A 24,693-nucleotide genomic window follows, 5' to 3' on the forward strand; every position below is an offset into this window, starting at 1 on the left:
TCTCTGTAAAATATCAATAAAATATATTAAAAAAAAAAATCTTTATTGTTGAAAGTATTACATATGTCCTCTCTTTCCCCCATCGACCCCCTCCAGCCCCCCCAGGCTCTCACCACCCACTGTCTGTGTCCATGGGTCACGCATGTGTGCCTACAAGGTCTTTGGTTGATTACCTCCCACCCACCCGCCCTCCCTGTCTTCCCTCCGAGATTCCGCACTCTGTGCCAGGCTCTCAGGTCTAAAACTTTAGGATTGTTCTCGCCTTCTCTTCTCACAGGCCCTTCCAGCGCACAGGTGTTTGGTTTATGCTTAAGCTCTGCAGGGGGACCGATGCCGGTCTTGTCTGAGAAGCAGTGGCTGGGAAATGGGACTTCCCAGTGGAGTTGTGCAGGTGAAGCCGTTACCGGTCCTGCTGCTGTGGCCTGGCATGAGAAGGCCACGGCTTCATGGCCCCCCAGTTGCTTGAGGTTTGGGATATGGGGAATGGATTTTTTAAAGATACATTAGCAACACACACTCCCTCATTATATTAACTTGTGGAAGATGTATAAGATGCTAGCAGATTAAGAAATTTGGAGTCTTGCTGCCCCAAATAACTACTGTTTGCATTTTAGTACTTTTCCTTTGTGTAATTTTTTCATGCATGTTCTTTTAATGTTTTAAAAGAAAAGACCACTGAAAGGTAAAAGTGGGTCTTTGTAATTTGGGTGAGTGTCAGAAGGGCGCATGGCTGCGAACATTTAGGGGAGAGGTTTTTGTTGGTGTTGGTTTGTGTTGTGTTTTTGTTAATCCTCACCCGAGGATATTTTTCCCATTGATTTTTAGAGAGTGGAAGGGAGGGGGGGAAGGAGAGAGAGACAGAGACAGACAGACAGACAGATAGACATTGATTGGTTGTCTCCAGCACGTGCCCCAACCCGGGCTGGGGATCGAACTTGTGCCCTTGACTGGGAATCTAACCCTTGACCCTTTGGTGCTCGGGCCAACGTTCTAACCATCTTGCTACACCAGCTGGGGCAAGGACAGAGTTTGTGAGTCTTTTAAACATAACACTGTGTACACAGACTTGAGAAATTGCCACGACTGTCAGGAAATGAGGGTGAGCAGAAAGTTTGGGTCCTGGTTGGGCTCGGAGGCAGCGGCTGAGGGTGGCCAGCAGAGCTGCAGGGAAGGACAGGCTTGTGGAGGGCAGTGTCCTAGAAAAAGCGCTGCTGGTGAGCAAAGGTGAGCGCCGGTGTTTGGGTTTTTGTCACCTGGAGTGTCGTGGATGCCCTTCTGGAATCTCAAGTCAGCCGTTAGATGTTTTTGTTTTTATTTTATTATTATTTTTTAATCTTTATTGTTCAGATTATTACAGTTGTTCCTCCTTTTTCTTCCCAGAGCTCCCCTCCACCCGGTTCCCACCCCACCCCATGCCCTTACCCCCCCACTGTCCTCATCCATAGGTGTACGATTTTTGTCCAGTCTCTTCCCGCACCCCCCACACCCCTTTCCCCCCGAGAATTGTCAGTCCACTCCCTTTCTATGCCCCTGATTCTATTATATTCACCAGTTTATTCTGTTCATCAGATTTTTTATTCACTAGATTTTTAGATTCACTTGTTGATAGATATGTATTTGTTGTTCATAATTTTTATCTTTACCTTTTTCTTCTTCTTCCTCTTCTTAAAGGATACCTTTCAGCATTTCATACAATACTGGTTTGGCGGTGATGAACTCCTTTAGCTTTTTCTTATATGTGAAGCTCTTTATCTGACCTTCCATTTTGAATGACAGCTTTGCTGGGTAGAGTAATCTTGGTTGTAGGTTCTTGCTATTCATCACTTTGAATATTTCTTGCCACTCCCATCTGCCTGCATAGTTTCTGTTGAGAAATCAGCTGACAATCGTATGGGTGCTCCCTTGTAGGTAACTAACTGTTTTTCTCTTGCCGCTTTTAATATTCTCTCTTTGTCTTTTGCCCTTGGCATTTTAATTATGATGTGTCTTGGTGTGGTCCTCTTTGGATTCCTCTTGTTTGGGGTTCTCTGTACTTCCTGGACTTGTAAGTCTATTTCTTTCACCAGGTGGGGGAAGTTTTCTGTCATTATTTCTTCAAATAGGTTTTCAGTATCTTGCTCTCTCTCTTCTTCTGGCACCCCCATAATTCGGATGTTGGTACACTTGAAGTTGTCCCAGAGGCTCCTTACACTGTCTTCATATTTTTGGATTCTTTTTTCTTTTTGCTTTTCCGGTTGTGTGATTTTTGCTTCTTTGTATTTCAAATCTTTGACTTGATTCTTGCAATCCTCTAGTCTGCTGTTGGGTCTCTGTATATTATTTTTTATTTCAGTCAGTGTATGCTTAATTTCTAGTTGGTCCTTTTTCATATCCTCGAGGGTCTCTTAGTGAGACCTTTATCAACCTTTTTTTTAGAAAATTCTTGAAAAACCTTATAACTGTGGTTTTGAACTCTATATCCAATAGTTTGCTTTCCTCCATTTCTTTCATTTGTGACCTGTTTCTTTGTCTCCGCATTTTGGCTGCTTCCCTGTGTTGATAGAGTGACTTTGTGTATTAGGTGCCCTATAGGGCCCAGTGGCTCAGCCTCCCCAGTTACCTGAGGTGGACACTCTTGGTGCACCCCTTTGTGGGCTATGTGCACAGTCTTGTTGTAGTTAAGCCTTGATTGTTGTTGGTATCACTGGGAGGAATTGACCTCCACGCCAATTGGCTGTGAGGGTCAGCTGTGTCTACGATGGGAGAACTTCTGTGCTGGAGACATCCTTATGAGACAAGACTTGCTTCAGTGGGGCTTTGGTGCTCACTGAGTCTGCCCCCTGAGTGTGTCCCTTGTGGATCTGAGGAGTTGTAATCTGGATGGTCCTACTCTGACCCCTGGGTACACTGGCTCTTGGATCTCCAAGGAGGTGCTAATTTAGCCTCTGCCTGAGGCCACCCAGCAGGAGCTACGGAAAGATCTGCAGATTCCTTTTCTTTGTTTGGGTTTTGGAGGTGCCCAGATGAGGCCCAGCTGTGAGGCAATGCAAGCTGCTGCAGAGCCTTGGGCCTTCTTTTGGATGTTCTGGGTCTCACTGACTCAGCTGCAGGTAAGTTTAAAATTCAAAGGACCAGGCCATTCTTATGCAAAAGCCTCTGCGCTCAGCTTGGATGGGGCGGAGTCTTATGGCGGGGCAAACAGCGATGGCTTCCCGTCAGCCCTGCCCTAAGAGGCCCCTGGGTCTCAGTGTCCCACGGTAATTGCTGCAAGCACCTCTGAGAGAAAGCCACTCTCGAGTTTCGCCCACTGCCAGACAGTCCAGTTTCTCCTCGTATGAGTCTGGGTCCCCAGAGTCTCGGCCAGAACTGGAGTTCAGAGCAGTCGGGAGCTTGTGTCTCCCTCCCTATTAAGAAAGCCACCGTGTACTCAGTCGCCAGCCCTCTCCACGCGCCTCTGTACCTCTGCCTTCCGCAGCTCCTGTGAGTCTCAGTGTGCTTTTCTCTTTCCTTCTAGTTGTAGAATTCCCACTCAGCCAGCCTTCCTGTGGTTCTGGATGATGTCCGTTCTGTCTTTTAGTTGTAGTTTTGAAATTGTTGTGCGAGGCAGCAGTTTAGGTGTTTACCTATGTTGCCATCTTGGTTTCTCTGTCAGCGGTTAGATGTTAAAGAGAGAATCCCGAAGAGGGCAAAGCCAGGACCTCTCAAAGTAACAGTCGTTCTCCTCACCTCTGGGTTCTGAGAAGTCTGGGTGCTCAGAAAATCATACATCATCACAAATTGCAGGAGGGATAAGCTTGGTGGTCAGTGCAGGTAACGGGGGCCGGCCTGTAGGTAGATTCTAAAATAGAAAACGTCCTTCATCGCCATCATCCCACGTAACCTTGGAAAGTGGGTGTGACCCAGTTCACGAGAAGAGCAGCCCGTTCTGGGGAAGGAGGAGCAGGGCGCTCGGCTCCATCCCTCCCAGTGGCTGCAGCTGTCAGCTCGCACGTTGCGCATGGAATAGCTGGTAGGGCGTCCGGAAAGGAACAGCTGGGGAGAAAAGCCAGAATTTGAAGTACCATTGAATTGACTGAGTCTATCATTTCCCCCTCTGGTATTTCACAGCCTGAATTCAGGGTAGCCCAACCCATGCGGGGGTGTTAACACGGACAGAGAATGCTCAGAGACACTCTCTGGTTCTGGGTGAGAAAGGGGTCTCCTAGCACTCAGAGAGGACGCAGAGGCCCCGCAATCGATTGTTGCCTTTTTTCTGTTCTCACTCACCCAGCCCCCGAGCAGTCTCCTGGCAGCAGAGCAAGGGCTGGCAGGAGCCTGAAACTCCCAGGAAGGAAACTGACCACAGGAGCTTCGTTCCCAAGGTGGGACAAACCCCTGCTGCTGTATTCTCTCTTCCCACCATTTGGCCCCAAGACAGACATAGTTGTGGGAAGAGTGGCTGGAGAACCAGAAACAGGGAGCCCGAGGGAACCAGCAAGTACTGGGGGCAGTGTGGGGAGGAGGAGCTCAGGAAAGGGACTGTTGAAGGTTGTTATGAACTGCAGGGCTTACTCCCAGGTTGTGGGTACATGGATCCGACCCAAATAGCTTACATAGACTTTGAGAACTGACGTTGGGGATAGATTCACCAAGTACTGCAAAGGCTTTGAAATCTCAACTGATTTTGGAACCACAACTCACAGAAGGCTGATTAGAACTTGGGTCTGGGGTCCAGCCAGGTCAACTGCCTGCTGAAACAGAAGTATCAACAGTCTCCAGGGGGTTTTGATAAGACCCAGAGTCTCGTAACAATATTCAAAACACCTAGAATGCAATTAAAAATTACTTGGCATGTGAAAAACTAGGAGAATCTCAACTCACGAGGGAAAGGCAACAGACACCAGCGCCAAGATAACACAGGTGTCAGCATTAACCAGAAAAGCAGCCGTTACAAAAATGTTCCAGCAAGTAAGGGCAAACACTCTTGAAATGGAAGATAGAATGTGTCAGTACAGATACAGAAAATACAAGGAAGAACTACACAGTAATTTTATAACTGGGAAATACAGTAACTGAAATAAAAACTAACTGGTCGGGCTCAGTGCAGAATGGAGATGACAGAGGAAAGAGTGAGTGGACTTTTAGATCAATAGGAGTTAGCCAGTCTGAATACAGAGAAGAAAAGATTGGGGGAAATGAGCAGAGCCTTGGGGACATGTGGGACAACATTAAAAAGTCTAACACTTTTGTTACTGGAGTTTCAGAAGGAGAGGAGAAAAATGTGATGCAGAAAACCATGTTGGAAGAAATGAATGTGTTTTAAGTCTGGCAAAAGACATAAACCTACAGACTTGGGAGAGGGGCCTCCATGAATCCAAACAGGATAAAAACCAAGAAGTCCCTGCCCAGACACATCATAACCATATTGCTGAAAATAAAGACAACAATTTTACAAGCAGCCGGAGAACACGCATTACTTATTGGGGAACAGCAATGTGAATGACTGATTTTTGTCCTCAGAAAACATGGAGGCCAGAAGGAAGTGAAACACGTTTTGAAAGTGCTGAAAGAACCCAAAATTCTGTCTCTAGCAAAAATGCCTAGAAATGCAGGTATTCTCAGATAAAGGAAGATGAAGAGATCTGTGGCCAGCAGTTCCAAAGGAAGCTGTGCGGACAGTAGGGACACTGTGTCAGAAGGAAACCTGAAGCTTAGGCAGGAAGAGGAAGAGAAGTGACACGTGCCGGATAGATACAGTGGACCCTTGTTCTCTTGATGATTTCTTTAAAACATATGTGGTTGGAAGGAAAAAGCCATGCCTGGGTTTTCAGCGTGTGTAGATGTAACACATAAGACAAAGAAAATGTAAAGGGGGCATGCTCCCCTGGCAGGGCGGCGGCCATGCTCATGAAGGTGGTTTTCCCCGGCGAGAGACTCGACTGCATCATTTGTGATGGCGGGGAATTGGAAAGTTAAAGTCAAAAAAACACAGGGGGAGGTGAGATGGTGATAAAGTTTGTACATTCCACCTGAAGTGGTAAAATATTGATTCTAAATAGATTGTGAAACATTAAATGTATTTTAATCCCTAGATCACCTACTAAAGAGAGCCAAAAACCCAATAAATTAAAATGGAATTCTAAGGTAAGTTTAAAAAACAAAACCAAGGCAGGAAAGAAGAAATAGAGGGAGGAAAAACAGAAAACAAATACGATGGTAGGTCTAAATGGAAACGTATCAGCAATTATAATAATGTCGATGGTTTGAACATACCAACAGTGTGTCTGGATACCCCACAGAATGGGTTAAAAAATGGCCCAGTTCTATGCTTTCTAAAAGAAACGTACTCTAAATATAAAATGTGTGGGCTAAAATGAGAGGATGGGTAAGATTTACCCTGAAAACACTGAGCAAGAGGAAGAGGGAGCAGAGATATGAACATATGAAAGGACTTCAGAGCAGTGGAGACCACAGGAGAAGGTGGGACTCTTGCTCCTGGAGACAGCCTGGTTCTCAGTGTGTTTGCACTGGTACCAGCTGTGGAGCACGCGGGCACACTGACAGGTGTGAGACAAGCGGGCAGGTCCAGCTAGAGCCGGAGGGCCAGCTCTCCTGTCTGGATAGCAACTGGTAGGACTGGGGACAGAACCAGCCAGGACAGAGGCTGACTGTCAGCCCGCGGGATGGGCTGCCGCCTGGAGAGCACGCCACCCTCCAGCAAGCGCACAGCCCATGCTTCCCGAGCATGCACGGGGCACTCAGGTAGCCTGCACTGCGGCAGAACTAGGGATCTGAAAGGTTAAAATGACACAAAGCAGCTTCTCTAACCACAGGAGAGGACAGGGCATCTCCCCAGACGTGGGCATCAAACAAGTAACCCCCTGCTGAATAAGTCATGGGGCTGTGTGGAAGCCACAGGAAAGCTAGAAAATGTTTGGACCGGAATGAAAATACAAGCTATCAAAATTGGTGGGATGCGGTGCTGAGAGGGACATTTATAGTAAAAAAGTTCTCAAATCAATCGCATTTTCTAGCCTCAGAAACTAGGAGGGCCCTCGCTGGTTTGGCTCAGTGGCTAGTGTTGGCCTGCAGACCACAGGATCCCAGGTTCGATTCCAGTCAAGGGCACATGGCTGGGTTGCGGGCTAGGTCCAACGTGCAAAGGCAGCCAATCAGTGATTCCCTCTCACCATTGATGTTTCTGTCTCTCTCTTCCTCTCCCCTCCTCTCTGAAATAAAAAAATATATATATATATTTTTAAAAAGAACCCGTATAAGGAGCAAACAAAGTAACCTCTATCGTTAAATAAACATTATAATATGTGGATGAGCCAGTGGGCACCCTTCATTCTGGCTGTGGGGACTGGGCTCTGAATCGGCCCCGCTGCTGTTGCTCACCACGGGCGTCTTAGATGCACGTTTCTGGAAGGACTCTGACTTTGGGATCCGAGGCCTTGAGTCCGTGTCTGGTTCTGTCATTCGCAGTCGGTTGTGTGGCCTGAGGCCAGCGACTTTGCTTCTCTTAACGTCGGTGGTCTCTTCTGCAAAGGTAATGCCCACCTTGCCCTGCTTGTGAGGTCTGAGTAAGAAAAGTGTGGGGGCAGCGGGTGGTGTCCAGGGGGAGCTCATGAGGGTCAGTGGTTTCTCTGGTTCTGCCCCCTTCATGGCTACACCTTCCTTCTCAGGGGCGGATGAAGTTTAAAAAACAAGAACCTGCCGCCGGCATGGTCAGAGTGGTTTGGAATGGCAGTTGGCAAAATCAGTCTTGGCTTCTATCTGAAATGGCTTAAAAATTGTGGTGGTGTTTTTTTCAAATTACAAACAGTGCATGAACAGATACCTGTAACATACCCAAATGATAGAGGCAAGCAGGGTAACAGGAAAGCCCTCGTCACAGGGAGACCGCACAGCCCTTCCTGGCTGGAGTCTCCGACAGCTCCATGCCAGCCTCCCAGGCCTTTCTCACGCACACACATTCCCTTCCCCGTGAATGCACTTCTGCCACGGGTCCCAGGCCTTTCTCACGCACACACATCCCCCCCCCCCCCCCCCCGTGAATGCACTTCTGTGACGGGTCCCAGGCCTTTCTCACGCACACACATTCCCTCCCCCCGTGAATGCACTTCTGCCATGGGTCCCAGGCCTTTCTCACGCACACACATTCCCTTCCCCGTGAATGCACTTCTGCCACGGGTCCCAGGCCTTTCTCACGCACACACATTCCCTCCCCCCGTGAATGCACTGCTGCGACAGGTCCCAGGCCTTTCTCACGCACACACATTCCCTCCCCCCGTGAATGCACTGCTGCGACGGGTCCCAGGCTGTGGGTGCTGTGCGCCGCCTCCTGAGCGTGGACATGCGAGGCACTCGGGAAGCTTGTGGACCCAACTCGAAGACTGGATACCCTGTGCTTATTCCGAGAGGACTGTGTTCTGACCCCGTTTCTGACTGACCTTGGTGACAGTGTCCACAGTCTGTGGCCTGTGTGTAACCTGAACCAGAAAGGTGTATTTCATGGAACTCGCTGAATCAAGGCAGCTTCCTGGGCAGACCCAGAGAGGTGGCCCTTGGGAGCTTTCAAACGCTTCTGCCCTCCCCTGGGCAGTCTGTGTGTTCTCAAGGAAACAGCACCAGCCGGAGGAAACTGCCGGAATTTCCGTCCATCTCGTTCCCAGCGGGAGGCTGCGATTTGAGTCTTGCAGACCCTCTTCCGCACCGCGGGAGCCCCAGGGCGCCACTTCCTTGGGCCTTCCCCAGGGCTCAGTCCGCACAAGCATGGCGGCTTGTCTTGTGGGCGCAGAGCTCAGGGCCCGGCGCTGTAGGCGCTCCCGAGGAGCCCCGATCGGCAAGCGCAGGGGCCGAAACGCATCCCCTCCTTCCCTTCCAGGTTCTTTGCTGGCCTAACGGTTACGTTGACATGACACAGATCAGCAGGAGGAAAACTCATTTAATTTCGTGCTTATTGGAGCCCCATACAAATAGGAGACTCAAGTGACCACAGCGGGAGGCTTTTGTAGCGTTTAGACAAGGAAACGGTAAATTTGTGGAGAGTGGACAAGACCGAGGTGTGAGCGTGGGGTGGTAAATGATGGAGCAACAGGTTTGCTTATTCAGCCTCCTGGGCCCTGAGTTCCCGGTCTCAGGTGATAAGGACGCCTTCCACCTCCTGGTACAGGGAGGGCACCTCCACACGGGACATGACCGTCCTGCTCCACATGGGACATGACCGACCTGCTCCCAGGGGACAAAGGCGGGTTAGAGTGTCCTTCTTGTGGTACCAGCCGTCTCTCAGTAACTGTAATCCAAAGTGCTCAGTATGCCAGAGTGGGGGGGCGTATTCCGTTCCCCTTCACAAGGACTGCATAGGACGGATGAGGCTATTTCTAAATTTTCCTTTAAGTTACTTGTCGAAGTTGAACTGAGACTATGACTTAAAAAAGCACCATGTCAGCCTGTGGAAGCACTTGGGAGGGAGTCTTCTCAGTGCCTGGAAGCTCCGTGGTACGCCCCGAATTAACAGGCGAGGGTTTCGGTGGTTCCTTGGGCTTACGCCTGTATCGGGTAGTGAACGTGGCCTTGAGGCCGTGAAGGGAAAGCTGGTTTAGGAAATTGAAGTCTTAGCTCAGCAGCTTTGAATCAAGGAACTTGACAGTGAGAGGCTCTGAGTCAGACTGCTGGGGTTTACGTCCCTCCCTGCCACACACCAGCTGTTAACTAGGGGAAGTCACTGGGACCCCAGTATCTGGGGAGGAAAGGGGGAGCATGGGATATGATGCTGATGATACTTGTATTAGTTTCCTGTTGCTGCTCTAACAAATTACCATGAACTTGGTGGTGGCTTAAAACAATACAGATTCATTCTCCTGTAGTTCTCAAGGTCAGGAGTCCAAAATGGGTCTTCCAGGTGAAGATGAAGGTGTGGGCTGGGCTGGTCTTCCCAGAAGCTCCAGGAGAGAAGCTGTCTTTCTCCAGCCTTTAGAGCAGTGGTTCTCAACCTTCCTAATGCCCCGACCCTTTAATACAGTTCCTCATGTGGTGGTGACCCCCAACCATAAAGTTATTTTCGTTGCTGCTTCACAACTAATTTTGCTACTGTTATGAATCGTAATGTACATATCTGTGTTTTCCGGTGGTCTTAGGCTCTACAGCAGCGGCTCTCAACCTGTGGGTCGCGACCATCGGAAAACACAGATACTTACATTACAATTCATAACAGTAGCAAAATGACAGTTATGAAGCAGCAACGAAAATAATTTTATGGTTGGGGTTACCACCACATGAGGAACTGTATTAAAGGGTCGCGGCATTAGAAAGGTTGAGAACCGCTGCTTTAGAGGCTGCTGGCATTCCTTGGCTTGTGGCTGCATCATGCCTCTGTTTCCATCGACACATTGCCTTCCCTCTCTGTAGTTACATCTCTGCCTGCTTCTATCTTTTAAGGACAGTTGTGGCATTTTCCGCCGACCCAGATTGTCCAGGATACTCTCCCTGGCTCAGGGTCCATTATGTTCATCACATCTGTGAAGTCCTTTCTGCCACGTGCGGTGACAGTCACAGGCCCGGAGATTACTACATGGCACATTTGGGGTCCATCGTTCCCTTGTAGTGAAAGTTACGCTGTCATCACAGGGTATAACGTAGAGGTAAAGCTTGGTAAATGTGCTCAGTTCTGAAATACATGGTGTTAGCTTGCAGGTGACGGCCTGCCGGAGGAGATGAGCAGTGTGCTTGGGCACGTGTGCCTTAATGCACCTTTAGCACGTGCTGGACGCATCTCACATTTAGGTTGAGTGAGCCTGTGGGCTCAGGTAGGTGAGGTGTAAAGTGTGTGTGGCACTAGGTGGTGGGAGGAGGTATGGAAGGTGGAGACCCCGCGCCTCTCTGTGAGCTTCACAATGTCAGCCCCCTTCCACCTGCAGAAACTGTCTCCTGAAAGTCACAGTGACCCCAGCCTGGGTCAGCTGCTTCCTGGGACAGAGGTTTCCCTCGGTCCTAGAATGGCGCACCTGTGCAGGGCAGTAATTTGAGTGCTGGCCTGTGAGTGCCTCAGGGCAGGGACCGAGTTCATCTTTATTCCTAGGGCCAAGCACCATAAGTGCAGGAAGGAAGGATGGAGGGTGGGAGGAAGGGAGAGAGGGAGGGAACCTTATTGAATCCACAAGTCCTGAGTGGCTGCCGTGTGCCGTGTTCCTAACAAAGCCCCCAGTTGTGAAAAGGCCACTGAAGTCCCGCTCTCAGAGTTTTGGGGTCTCTGGCGGGAAAGAACTGTTAATCAGGGAGCTGTGTAATGACGAGCGGTGAGTGAGTGCTGTGAGAGCACCGCTAATGCCTGGTCCGAAGCACAGGGCCCCGCTCAGCCGGGCGGGGGTTTCTGTGGGGTTGGCATTGGAGACGAGATCCAAAGGCTAGCTGCCTTCTAGCTTCTGCTCCTTGTGAAGGAAAACCTCAGATCTACAGAAGGGTTCAAAGATGCCTTATTGAACACCACATATGTGCCCCTCATCAGATTGTTGGCATTTTGCCTTATTCATTTTATTGTGCCTCTTTCTACTTAAAAAAAAAAAAAAGGAACCTTTCATGGCATCTTACCCCTAAATATGTCAGCACACAGCTCTTCAGAGTCCAGCCTTTCCCCGCATAGCCGTGACGCTGTTACACACTGAGAAAGGGCTCCGGAGTCCGCAGTAGCCTCTGACCGCGGCGTGTTGACCACTTCCCCTTTTGCCTTTAGTTACTTGCCCCTTCAGTCTCTTAATGGAAAACAGTTCTTTTACCATTTTTAAACCGACATTTACCTTTTTTGAAAAATTACCATGGGTCAAGGATTCATGTAACACATCCAGGAGATGAGTAAGATGGTAACAGTAATAACAAAGCTATTTGAGAAACTAGGTGTTTATAGGCATAAAAACAAAGAAGAATTGGAATAAGATTGCTAGGCTAGCTTTAAATCAACAAACATACCAGTGGGGATAAGAAAACATGATCTTTGGAGTTTTCCATGGGACATAAACCCACAAGTAACATGCCACCTCACAGTCCCTAGGCGCATATTCTCAAGAATTAAGCGAGCTGCAGGCAGGATGCCCAGCATGCCCAGGTGTGAGCTGAAAGGTCACCAGCCCGCCCACTCTCCTTTCGTCTTATCTCCACATTGTGAATAATTTTTCTTCACGAGGTGTTCTTTAAACTTCCCAGCCAGAATCGGCCTCTCCACTTGCATCCCGTTGCTTTATGAAAAGGGCTTTCTTGGAGGATTACTATACCAGAGAATCACTCATTGTACGCGTTCAGTGATTTTTCATGCGTTCATGCAGTGACGCCAACGTCTGCAGGCCCGTCTTAGAGTACTCGCATCTGGAAAGTGCTCCCTCATGCCTGTCTGCAGTGGCTCTCCACTCCCACCTGCGAACACCTATGAGCTGTCTCGCTAGAGACCTGCCTTTTTAAGAAATTCCGCTGTCTGCCTGGCATCTCTGCTGAGCGTGTCTGCGGCCCCCCAGCCAGCGGTGTGAGGCTAGCGTTCCGTCCTCCCACGTCAGTGCCGTTTACCCACTCTCCCGGGCACTGGGTGGTTTTGGCGGTGGCCTGTTATGGACAGTGCTTCTACGGTTACTTGCACGCTAGTCTGTCTGTGGGTGTGTATCTTACTTCTCTTGGGTAGGAGGGAGTGTGGCAGGTTCACACTGAACTATACAAGGAAATGCCACTTTTTCACAATGGCTCCAACTGCCAGTGACGTGGGACAATTCCAGTTTCTCCACATACGTGCCACCACCGGTCATTGTCTGTCTATCAGAGCCTGGTGCACATCCCAGGCTTCATCTGGCTGAAGAGGTGTCTGGTGGTGGTTTGTGATGCCACTTATCCAGCAACCAGCTGGGGTGGCCTGGCACCACAGTCCCGGGACTGGTGGTTTCCGTCACAGGAGGAGGGTCTTGTGTCTCTCGGACCCAGTGTGTCCAGTTCTGGGACAGTGGATCCACAGGTGGACCAGAAATAACTTTGAGCCTACGCAGATTTTAAACAGTTTAAAATATATATATATATATATATATATATATATATATATATATATATATATATAATTGATTTCAGAGAGGAAGGGAGAGGGAGAGAGAGAAACATCAATGATGAGAGAGAATCATTGATCAGCTGCCGCCTGCACGCCCCTACTGGGGATCTAGCCCGCAACCCAGGCATATGCCCTTGATCAGAATCAAACCAGGGACCCTTCGGTCCGCAGGCCAACGCTCTATCCACTGAGCCAAGCCGGCTAGGGCAACAGTTTTCTTCATGGAGGTGTAATTTACCAACTGTGGGAAGCTCTGGTCTGAAGTGTACTGTTCAATTAGTGTTGAGGAGCAGTCACGGCGGTGTTTCTATCAGTATGTGTTTCTGTGTTTTGTCCCTGGCGTTTGGGTTGAACTCATCTTGCTGTGGACAACATGAGCCACGGAATAAACGTTGCTCAGAACCGCCGCACTGCGCAGTGGTTCCAGTGTTTACATTTTCTGGCAGTTCCTCCTGGCAATGCACAGTCCTCATTTAAAAAGTCCTACGAAGCAGAGCTTCGCTGGGGTGGGGGTGGGGGGTTGGGTGCTGGCTGCTTCCCCTTGAGAGCGTACATTCTCCTGCGATGTCTGCTGAGGGTGCAGCTGAAGGCTGGGATGTGAGCAGCTAGGCCGGGGTTGGACGGGCTGAGCGTCCCCCTGCATCCGCATGTCAGGTGCCCTGAGGGCCACCTTCCCCAGCTGGCGGGACCTGGGGGAGCCCGGGGTCTACCCGCCTTCGCGCCCCCCCCCAGCGCCCAGGGTCCCCACCAACCAGGCCTGACGCGCCGAAACGGAGCGCGCGGATCAGCTGCGCCGCATCTGCGCGCGATTGATCGGCCTGCCGCCCCCGCCCGCTGCGCCGGAGCCGCCGCCCGAGGTCCCGCCGGAGCCCCGCTTGCTCTCGGGCATGGAGCCGCCGGCCGCGCGCCTCTGAGCCCCGCGGCGTTCATGGTGAGTGGGGCCGGGCGCCCGCGCCCCTCCGAGGCCTGCCCGCCTGTCCTCGGCCTGAGGCTCCGACGTGGGTGCGCCCGTGTGCATGTGTCACATTCATCTGTTCCACCCATGAAGCCTGCATGGGCCGGCGCTGCGCCTCCCTCCTCCCTCCATGCTTTGTGTCTGTGCTTCCATCTGATATTCTAGCAGGGCTCCGTTTCCATGGGTGTAGAGAGACTCCAAGAGAACCAGTGATGTGTCCTAGTTCTTACCACCCCAAATGGATGGCATCCTGTTTTCAGATTCAGGTCAGTCACGGCCAGGCATCTCTTAGAGGCCAGGATGGCCTTGCCTGTGATCCTGGGGAGGCCTTTGTATGGACATCAGCCTGCACCCTGTTTGCTCTGGGTCCGAGTAAGGAGGTCAGATGGCAACAGCAGCCAGACTTGTGAAAGCGCACAGGTCAGTTTGAGAACAGGCACTCCCCCAGTCCACATGGTAACTTTGTGTTCTAGATGTCTAATAAGGAATATGACCGTTTAAAAGGTCCCTGTGGGTTCCCGAATGCTGACACTCCCAGTAACTTAGAGAATGCTTTCTGGGAAAATACTGCGTGGTGAGTAGATAAAAGAATTAAAGTATGAGGAACCCCCCTTGGGTTCCTTGTTAGTGGGAGATCAAGCCTCGGTGGTCACCAGGATCGTCTGGGAAAGCTGAGCATTTGTAAGACTGCACAGGCCACTCTTCCCACCCAAAATGGCAAACAAAACAGGTCTCATGTCAGACTCTAAACAATGCCCCCCCCCCGCCCCCAATTGCTTGTTACAAATGGCAGAGTGAGATCAGCTGTAGTGTTCCGGGACTTCACCACAATCTGTTAAGTATCCTGAATGGGAAATACTGTGAAAAGTAATTTTGGGCCAGTGGGTGTGGCTCAGTGTTTGGGCGTCAACCTGTGAACCAGGAGGTCACAGTTCGATTCCCCGTCAGGGTACATGCCCAGGTTGCATGCAGGAATCATTGATGTTTGTCTCTCCCACTCCTTTCCTCTCTGAAATCAATAAAAATGTATATGTGTTAAAGTAATTTTGTAGTAATGCAGTGACAGCAGTACTCCTGTCATTGTCTGGACACCTGCTGTGGCTATGTGTCTGTGTAATTCATTCTCATTTAATCTTCTCATTTAATAATTGAGGAAACAGGGTGAAGGGATGTGCTCAAGGTCAGGCTGCTGGTGGCGCTGATCCCACTGGGAGGTGATGGTTCAGACCCAGGCCTGCTGCTCCTCCATCCACCCACCCACCCAAGCTCCCCCTGCAGGCTGCCTGGGCCCTGGGCCTGTGCAGAGGTGCTGCTGTGCTGTCACTGGGGTCGGGTCATGTCAGTCTTTTAATGGGTACCGAGGTGGCGACCCGCCATGCTTTATTCCAGACATACCTCCAGAACCCTCATAATTATTTTAAAAGGCGAATCTTGATACTGGATACAGTTGAGTCAGACTTAAACACAGGTTTTGACTGATGAGCCTTTCTGCTTCTAGCTGAGGTAGCTTTCCCAGAAGCCAGAGCGCGACTGGCCAGGGGGTAGCATAATTGGCCGTCTTTAAGCACTCCACGGCTCAGTGAGTCGCATTGACGACGCCTCTAGTCATCCTGCCAGGAACACGTTCCGTTCATCGTTTGAGAATCTTGATCCTTTGTTCTCTTAAAGCAAATGTTCGCTGAGGTAGGCTTTATTTCTTTTCTTTTTTAACTGGCAAAGTAGGCACTTCATACAGGAGCCCCGTGTCCTTGTCCTGGCTTTCACACTGCTCGGCTCACACACATGCTGTAGGCACGCCCTGTGGACCCCACCGTGGGTGCAGTGACAGGCCCACCATGCCCCACTCTCCTGCTCTCCTTGTTCACCAGCTCTAGGTGGCTGCTCGTGGAGCCCTTAACATTCAGAGCAAAACAGCTTTGACTCCGCTCCGTGCTCCGTTTCAGTGCTCACGCTCCCCGTGGGTGAGCCCACTCGCGTGCAGCTCTAGGCTGCTGCTTGTGCTGTTGGGATTCCTGTCCTTCGTGCCCTGGACCTCCCTGTCCTTTGTCCACTCAGATGGCCCCCTTTATGAGCTGCTCTCCTCTGTCCCCCAGCCATGGACACCCTGCCCTCGGGGCTCCCGCAGCAGCACGAGACTTACTCTCCCGGCAGTTTTTCCATTGTCTGCCCCGGATGCCTAGCCTCTGCTGGCGTCTCACTTGCCCCTACGAGAGTGAACCATTGCAGGCTGGGCCCTGTGGCCCCCTCACAAATGAGGCCCTTTCCGTCTTCCCCTGATGGCTAAGTCTCTTCCGCTCCTGGCCCCGTGTGGAGTGAGGCCCTGCTCATTTGCCTCTGCCAACTGCTCCCCCTCACCTGGCCCCTTGTTAGATGCAGCACCTTTTGTTGGCTGCTGTCTCAGTGGTGTGGGTCTTGGGTTCCCAGCAGGGTACTTGGTGAACCACTCAGAGCAGGGACTTGACCTACTGTGCTTCTAAATTAGTGGCCTGCAAACCTTTCCGATGTGACACCCTCCACCCCCAACCCTGTTAGGCAATTAGACTCAGCACACGGGTAAGACGGGGTTTAGAACGGAAGCAAACTGGCCTTACTGTGTGCACTCCGGTGCTTTTTATTGTTAGATTTACAAATGCTGGCGGGACCACTTCAGCTGATTTGCCACGAGACTTTGAAGAGCCCTGCTCTAAATTCCTTCTGAGCCGGGCGTGGGAACGCCTTGCCCTCGCTTGAATGGGCCATTTGTACTGATGAGCTGCAGGGCTGCTGATGAGCACAACAAGGACGGGCATTGTCACTGGTTTAAACCCAGAGACTTCAAAACAGGACCCCAGAAGGGTCCCAAGAAGAGAAGGAACTTGGGAATGAGAAGCTGGGCTGAGGCTGGGACTGCCCTGACACTTGCCCACACACAGAAAGGGCGCGTGTGGCGTGTGTCATGTCATCATCACAGGCGTCCTCGTGGCTGCTGTCGTTTTATGTGAGGAAACCGACGCTGAGCCAGAAGCAAAGCAAGGTGATTGGCCTAAGGTCAGAGCCAGGGCCAGAGCTAAGTCCTTTTGCTTCCAAAGCCCTCGCTCTTGCCACATCCCGTGCTCACCCCAACATCATAACCCACAACTGGAAGGTGTTTTTCCAGAGACTTCTTATTTGCCATCGCACCCCTTTGCCGCCCCCAGCATACACACAAGCATCCGTGGAACCCGCTTTGTCGTCGCCGAGGTGGGTGGTGTGGTTTGGAGCAGGCGCTCCCTGTGGACCTCTAGGTCGCTGTGGGAGAACTGGGTTTGGAGCAGGACCCGCAGCAACTTGCAGTGCCATTCCTGTTGTGAAGGGTGCTTCCACTTCTGGAAAGGCTGTCCCTGGCATTTCAGACGTGGGCAGGGGGCCAGGCCGCTCTGCTTTGTTTGCTTTCTCACCATGTCATGCTCTGTGATTACGGCGTGAGCTTTGCCCTGCATGTGCAGTAGCACAGTAGCACAGGTGTCTGTCGGAGTTGCAAAGCTTTTTCAGACTGAGTGTGAAGGACTACATCACCTGGACCCTGCCTGTGAGTGGCTGCCGGAATTCCGGAGCGTGGCCGTCGCTGAGAAACGTGGCTGCAGAGCCAGAGGCTCGGCGGCTGGTCCCAGCTCCCCAGCAGGAGTCATGGCTGCTCCCGGCCCCCACCTCCCGATGTGTGACCTGGGACCATGCAGCTCCTCCTCAGAGGGCTCACGTGAAGGGGAAGTTGAGCTAACTCAGTGCCTGTGAGCCCGTGACGAGCTCCTTAACCTCAGCTGCCATTGCTGCTGCTTAGTAATAGAGCCTCAGAGCTCTAACCTGAGAGACCTGGTTGTGTTGGGCAGGAGGCAAGGCCTTTAATTCACTTACTCCTCCTCCCTGCGTGCTGTTCGCAGGGCTCCGTGATTGGGGTCTGGCCCCGGAGCATCTTCTCTGCTGCATATGGCTGTCAGGTCCGAGGGGAAGAAGGGTCGTGGCACCCAGTGACCAGGGCAGCACTTCTCTGTGCCAGGGGCTGTGCTCACGGCCTCAGGAGCCTCCCCCGGTCCTCAGTCCTGCAGGCCGCGCCCCCCGCTGGCTGTGTCCTCGAGGGCAGGTCAGCTGCCCTGTCTGTAAAATGGGCTCACACTTGCCAGGGAGCTTGTTACGGACATAAAGTGAGACGACGTGTGACGCACACAAGAGCGAATGGGAACGGGTGTCCAGGTTCTGGGACATCCCACTTCCGGGCTAACGCCTTTGGGCCTGGCGTGGAGTTCACCAGACCAGGGCAGCCGATCAGTAGCACCTTGTGGGCATCCGTTACTAACCCTTGTTGAAAGGCGGCATGCCTCCGACTCATTCTCCACACACAGCTCTGGGTGCGCTTCCTATAAGACCCAGGTTTGCAGCTTCCCGAAGCTGGCGCTGTTCGGTTGCCGTGGAGCGCCTGGCACACGTAGGTGCTGGGATGTTAGGCTTGGTGGCCAAGGGCGTCGGTTGTCTCCGATTTTGGCAAGTGGCGGTCATTGTGGTCCCATTTTAATGGGACCACTTCAAGTCAGGGTGAGAAGTGTTAAGGCATCCAGACTTGTACATCCAGATGTACAGAAACTCCCACCCACCTGCTTCGGGGTGACACCCTCGCGTAGCCTGCGCATTTGGGGGAGATCACTCTCCCTTTGCACTTCGGAGTCTCTGTAGGCTTTTCTGGCTGAGAGTAATTGCTTGCCGAATAATTTTTCCAGAAGCACCCCTCTTGGCAGCTGGTGTCAGTAAAACTCGTTTAGCAGTTAATCACTTTCCACTCAGGACACTGCTTCAGTTGTCGCAATGGTGGTTTCCGGGTCAGGCTAAGTGCACGTTTGGGTGTCCTGCTTTCCCAGCCAGGTTGTCCTCTCCGAAGGGAGGGTCCCTAGAGCCTCGTCCAGAACAGGCAGCAGGAGAATAGTGTGGGCTTTTGTGTTTCGGTTTTTGTTTGTTTGTTTGTTTTTGCAGAGGGCTAAGGGTACACACACACACACACACACACACACACGCACGCACGCACGCAGGTTCAGAAGCTGGCGCCCCCGAGCTCCTCTGGTTGGGTGTGTGGAATGTGGGTCACCAGGTGCGACTGAGCCTTCGTGACCCGGCAGCGTGGGGGCTGCGCTCAGATTCACAGGGCGTGGCAGTTCTTTACGTAGCTCGCAGTGACGGCCTCGTACGATGTTAAAGATTTCGCTTTTTGATGTTTCTGGTTTAGAAAATGAAAGAGCTTTATTTATGCAAAAGATTTTAACCTGTTCCTCATTTCAGGAAATATTTAAACAGCTAATAAGTATGCATCAAATGCCATGGGTGGAAGGAAGCAGTTAGGAATTTAGGGTATGAGAGGGGGCCGGGGTCAGGCGAGTGCTGGAACTGGCCATGGGTCTGGCTCTGAGATTTCCAGTGGCCACTGCAATAACCAGTTAAAATGCACAGGAGACGCCGAGGAGACCGGACACGATGCTCCTGGGCCCTCGGGAAGGGGCAGCTGGGTGAGGTCCTGGGGACTTTCTCACCAGCGAGGGCATCCACTGTCCTCGTGTCACTCAGCGCGCAGGAGCTGCAGAGCCGCAGGCCCCTTGCCTTGGCGGCCTTCCTTCCGCTCAGCAAGCGGTGTGTTCAGCACCATCCTCAGAGGCAGCCTCAGGACGGCAGACCACCACGCTCTGCTTTCCCACGGCGGCGTCCTGTCAGAGCTGGCAGGCCCGCAGTAACCCTGGTTTCTTTGTCGCAGGAATATGAAGACCAGGCTGGACGAGCTAGCAGGCCACCCTCCCCAAAGCAGAATGTGAGGAAGAACCTTGACTTCGAGCCCCTCTCCACCACCGCACTCATCCTGGAGGACAGACCAGCGTGAGTCCCAACCAGAGTCTGGGTGTTGGCTTTAGTGGAAAGGGACACCTCGCCCATCAGTCACCTTTCCGTAGAAGGGAAGTAGGGACACAGAGGGAAGAAGAGTGAGCCATAGCACTCATTAAAAATGCCCACTTCCATCCTGGCCAGCATGGCTCAGTGGTTAGAGTGTCGGAGGTTCCAAAGGGTGTCACAGGTTCGGTTCCTGCTCGAGGGCACATACCAGGGTTGCAGGTTCCATCCCCGGCCGTGTAGAGCATGTGTGGGAGGCAACCAATCGATGTGTCTCTCACATTGATGTTTCTCTCTCTCTCTCTTTCCCTCCCCCCCGTCTTCCTCCCCCCCTCCTACCTTCCCTTCCATTCGTTCTAAAAAAAGGCAGTGGAAAAAATATCCTCAGGTGAGGATGAGCAACAACAAAAATGCCGAGCTCCTCTTCATTTCTGTGTTATTAACGTGTGTCCTAGGGAGAGTCAGTGGCCAGTTTGGAAAGCTGTCCTCTAACCTACAAGCGTGCCTGGGGTTTTCCTTTCAGGCGGTGTTTTCCTTTAACTCAGCATTTTCAAACACGTAGGTAGCGACTGGAAATTGTAGGCTGGCTGTAACCACACGAGGACACCGGCAGTGCCCTGGCAGTGGTGTTTGGGGGCAGCCGGTCCTGCGGAGCGTTGCCTGGACCAGTGCTGGGTTGTTCGGGACCCGCGGGAGCTGCTGGCCCCATCACCCCTCCTCTGGTGGCCATCTGTTTGATGGACTGTCCATTTCTGAAGGAGAATGTGCATTTTATTTTTTCAAACAGGATTCGTAGTTGCTCAGAACTGTGGTATACATTTGTATACACGCCGATTAGCCACATAGCCAGTGTGAAACTTGCACACTTACGAACCGGCCAGAAAATGTGTTCACACATGTACACACAGTGTGTTGTTAGGGTCCCTCCTTCACGGACGAGTGTCGACGGTTATTAGTGTATTGTGGTCAGATCCAAGTTTCTTTGAACTAAAGTGAAAAACACCAAAAGGTTAAGTGTTTATCTCTTGGAATGATGGGTAATTGTTACCTTCTTCTTTCTTTATACTTCAGATTTTTTACCATGAGCTCATTTTACTTGTGTAAGAAAATATTTTTACTTTATGAAAGAGCTGTGTCTTTGTCATCTTAATGTGTTTAGTTTTGTTTTTTGAGCTTTTTTTAAAATTTATTTTTTACTAGTAATGCTTCAAGTTTTGTTTCTCCAAGAATTTTGTTTAATACTAGAGGCCTGATGCACGAAATTCGAAATTCGTGCAAGGGGCTTGGCCCTTGTGGCCCTGGTTGCCTCACGGCCCCGCCCACTGGTCTTTCCGGAAGATCTTTCTGGAAGGTCATTCCAGAAGGTCGTTCCGCCGTCCGATCTAATTAGCATATTAGCTCTTTATCATATAGGATTCATAATGGTGGAAAATCCTTTACTTTCTATCAAGAAATCTCCCGGCGAAGCCAGCCGAAGAAGCTCAGAAGCACAGGCAGCAGTATGAAGAAATGGTGGTCCAGGCCAAAAAGCGAGGTAAGGAGCCCCACACGTTCAGGTGCGTAAGGCAGCACAGGACTCTGTCTGTCTGCATATTTCCTCTTCCTGTCCGGGGCCCTTGAACCTGAACTGTGGTGAAGGCTTTAGTATTTGGAAATTTATAATTTTCCACAAAAGTGTGTGCTTCTACTCATGTCATTCCTGCTAGCTTTACTCCAGGGGTTAGCACTTTGAGTTTACACCAGGAGAGAGACTGTCTAGGGCAGTGGTCGGCAAACTGCGGCTCTGTTGACTAATGAGTTTGCCGACCACTGGTCTAGGGTGAGAGTATGGACTGGGGAAAGCCTCGCCAGCAGTGAGGGCCAAAGCTCTCTGGACTCAGTTTCCTTTTTTATTTATTTTAAATATATTTTTATTGATTTCAGGGAGGAAGGAAGCGGGAGAGAGAGAGAGAAACATCAGTGAAGAGAGAGAATCATCGACAGGCTGCCTCTTGCACGCCCCCCAGTGTGGATCGAGCCCACCACCCGGGCATGTGCCCTGACCGGGAATCGAACCCTGACCTCCTGGCTCAACCACGGAGCCATGCTGGCCGGGCGAGTTTCCTTTTTCACAAGATGGGATAGGATTTGGTAAAATGCCTTGCAACATCCTACGACTCTAGGATGTTTAAAAAAATATATGTGATGAACATAATGAGGTCTATGCACACAACGGCATATTACTCAGCCTTAAAAAGTAAGGAACTTCTGGAACATGCCTCAACACGGGTGAACCTGAGGATTCATGCTTAGTGGAATAAGCCAGTCAAGAAGACCACACTGATTCCACTTCTGTGAGACCCTCAGAGGAGGCAGAATCGGAGACGGCAGAATGGGGATTGCCAGGGACTGGGCGTGGTGGGGCAGTGCGGAGGAGTTAGAGTTTAATTGGTGCCGAGTTTCAGTTTGGGAAGCTGAGAACATTCTGGAGATGATGTTGGTGATGGTTGGGTAACGATGTGAATGTGCTTAATGCCGCTAACGGTATACTTAAAATGGTTAGCACAGTAACTGTTACGTTCTGTGTATTTTACTACAATAAAAACACAGAAAGGAACATGTGGGTTAAATGCACGCTGCTTCCCAGAGCTGCTTTGTTCCCTGAGAGTCCTGCTCGGGCTCCAGGCTGTGGTGGGAAGGGCCTGGGCGGGAGCTCCCGAGGCGCCTCTGGGCTCTGCAGCACGCTGTCCTTTGATGGAGGTGGAAGTCTCATGAGTTGGCCTACTTTGTCATAATTGATTGCGTTTTACTTGTGTGCTTTCCTGTATGTGTGTTATACCTTAAACACGTACTACAAGAGAGAGACACCGTGCCTTCTGAGCTGCCCACGGTGGGACGGGGGTGGGTTGCACGGCCTCCGTCAGTGCCGTTCTGGTGTCTTTGCTGCGCGACGGAGAAAAGTCACCGCTCGACGTGGTGGCTGTCAGCAGTTAGCGGAGCGTTCCCTCCTCTCCGTTGTGATTCCCAGAGCTGAAGGAAGCCCAGCGGAGGAAGAAGCAGCTGGAGGAGCGATGCCGGCAGGAGGAAAGCATTGGGAATGCTGTCCTGACGTGGAATAATGAGATTTTGCCCAACTGGGAAACCATGTAAGCTGGGACGGGCGCCGCGAGCTGTAACATTTCGTCTGGGGTCTAGGGAGGGCGGCGCTCCTGTGGGTCAGAGCACTGCCTCTGGTGGGAGGACGCAGCGTCTCCCTTCCCCGCGAGCTCAGGCCTGTTGTCCCTCATCTGATCTGGTGACAGTTCCCCTGTCCTCCTTCCAGAGGGGCCTCCAAAGCCCAGGTCTGGGTCATTCCCCGCTTGAGATTCAGTGACGTTGAGCTCCTCCCTTTCTTGGTGGCCCACCTCTGACCTCTCCTGCACTTGGATGGAGCTCGCTCATCAGGAGCCCTGGGGCCTTTGCGGGTCCATCCCCTCTGCCTGGCATGCTCTTGCCCTGTAACTCCCTCCAGCCCGCTGTTGTGTGCAGCTCCGTCTTCCGTGGGGAAGCCCTTCCTGGCCAGGGGCTGGTCTTGACGTCTGTGGGACAGCTGTGGTCCAGGGCGGGGCGGGGCCGTGAGTGGCCCTTTTTGGGCCTCCCCTCATCACTAGGAGTTGCCAGGCAGCTTGGGTGCCAGTTTCTCTTCTCTTGTCGCTTTCAGCCTGCGCCCTATGTCGGGATGTGGGGGACTCACTCCTGGCACTTACCTGAGTGTCACGCTGTCTCACTAGGGGTCAGACGGCCCCGGTGCGGATGTCCCCTAGGAAAACAAGCGTTTCCTAGGCGGTGCCTTTACAAGGCTGGACAGTCAGGAAACACTTCTTTCTCAAATGGGACCCAGTGACAAGAGTGAGGTCCTCAGGACCCTGGGGCTGTCTCCCTCAGTGGCTGAGGACCCTCCCTGGTCCATCCCGCACTGACGGTGTGTGATGTGGTCCAGAGGCCCGCACTCGGCACTGCCTGGGACGCACCGTGCATCGTCCCGCTAATCTCCACGGCAGCCCTTCACGGGGCTTTCCTCATTCGGTGCTGGAGAGGAGCCATCTGCTCGGGGCTGCGCAGGGAAGCATGGAGTTGGGGTGCAGACCTGCTCTGCAGCCGCGGCCCGTGCTCTCCCGCTGGGCTGCGTTGAGGAGCACCAGGGGAGCCTTGGCACTTTGTCCCAGTGAGCGGGCTGGGAGCCACTGAGCAGAGGGCCTCGGTGCCTGAGCAGTGGAGAGCGTGCTGAGTTAGCAGAGTGCTCTGCCATTGGAGCTTGGCAGCGGCCCCCGTGTGCCACCTGCCCTGCACCTGCAGCTCCGCAGCAGTCCTGCCCCCCCCCCCCCCCCCCAGCTATTGGCCGTTCCTGCAGAGCGAGGTGGTCACTGCAGGCTCAGCTCAGGGTAGTGCCGAGCCCTCTGGTTGGTGCTGCCGCTCTCCCGTGCAGTGCCCTGGGCATGCCTGCCACAGCGTTGCCCGGTGGAGAGCGGCACTGACCCCTGGTCTCTGTGGACACCGGCCCTACGCCCTGAGGCAGGGCTGTGACATCCTGTGGTTTGGGGGAGGCACACCGGTGGCAGGTGTTTCTTCACGGAGAACAGCCACATAAACGCCTTCCTCTCTGTCCAGGTGGTGCTCCAGAAAAGTCCGGGACCTATGGTGGCAGGGCATCCCTCCCAGCGTGAGAGGCAAAGTCTGGAGCTTAGCCATTGGCAACGAGTTAAACATCACCCACGGTGAGTGCTTGCAGGAATTGCCCCCCTGACCCGACCCCCCCCCCCCCCACCGCCGCCAGGTCCTGTGGCTTCTCCTGTCCCTCTGCCCTGCTGTC

At 52.0% G+C, this 24,693-nt stretch overlaps 1 protein-coding gene across 8 annotated transcripts in view; it reads left to right on the top strand.

Moving 5' to 3' along the window:
• Positions 1–24,693, top strand: part of TBC1D14 (TBC1 domain family member 14) — a 79,855-nt gene that overhangs the window by 38,466 nt on the left and 16,696 nt on the right. For 7 of the 8 annotated variants that reach the window (XR_013959448.1, XM_080648385.1, XM_080648391.1 and 4 more), the window contains 4 exons: positions 19,735–19,853; positions 21,317–21,399; positions 22,873–22,990; positions 24,492–24,598. Coding sequence is in view for 7 of the 8 variants with exons in the window: in XM_080648385.1 (XP_080504511.1) it covers positions 19,735–19,853; positions 21,317–21,399; positions 22,873–22,990; positions 24,492–24,598 (427 nt within the window). In the remaining variant the exon portion in view is untranslated. Of the gene's footprint in view, positions 1–13,584; positions 13,965–19,734; positions 19,854–21,316; positions 21,400–22,872; positions 22,991–24,491; positions 24,599–24,693 lie in introns of those variants that run through there. The other variant, XM_080648390.1, reaches the window with a different exon arrangement.

This window comes from Plecotus auritus, assembly GCF_963455305.1.
Source record: "Plecotus auritus genome assembly, chromosome: 1".
Taxonomy (NCBI): Eukaryota; Metazoa; Chordata; class Mammalia; order Chiroptera; family Vespertilionidae; genus Plecotus; species Plecotus auritus.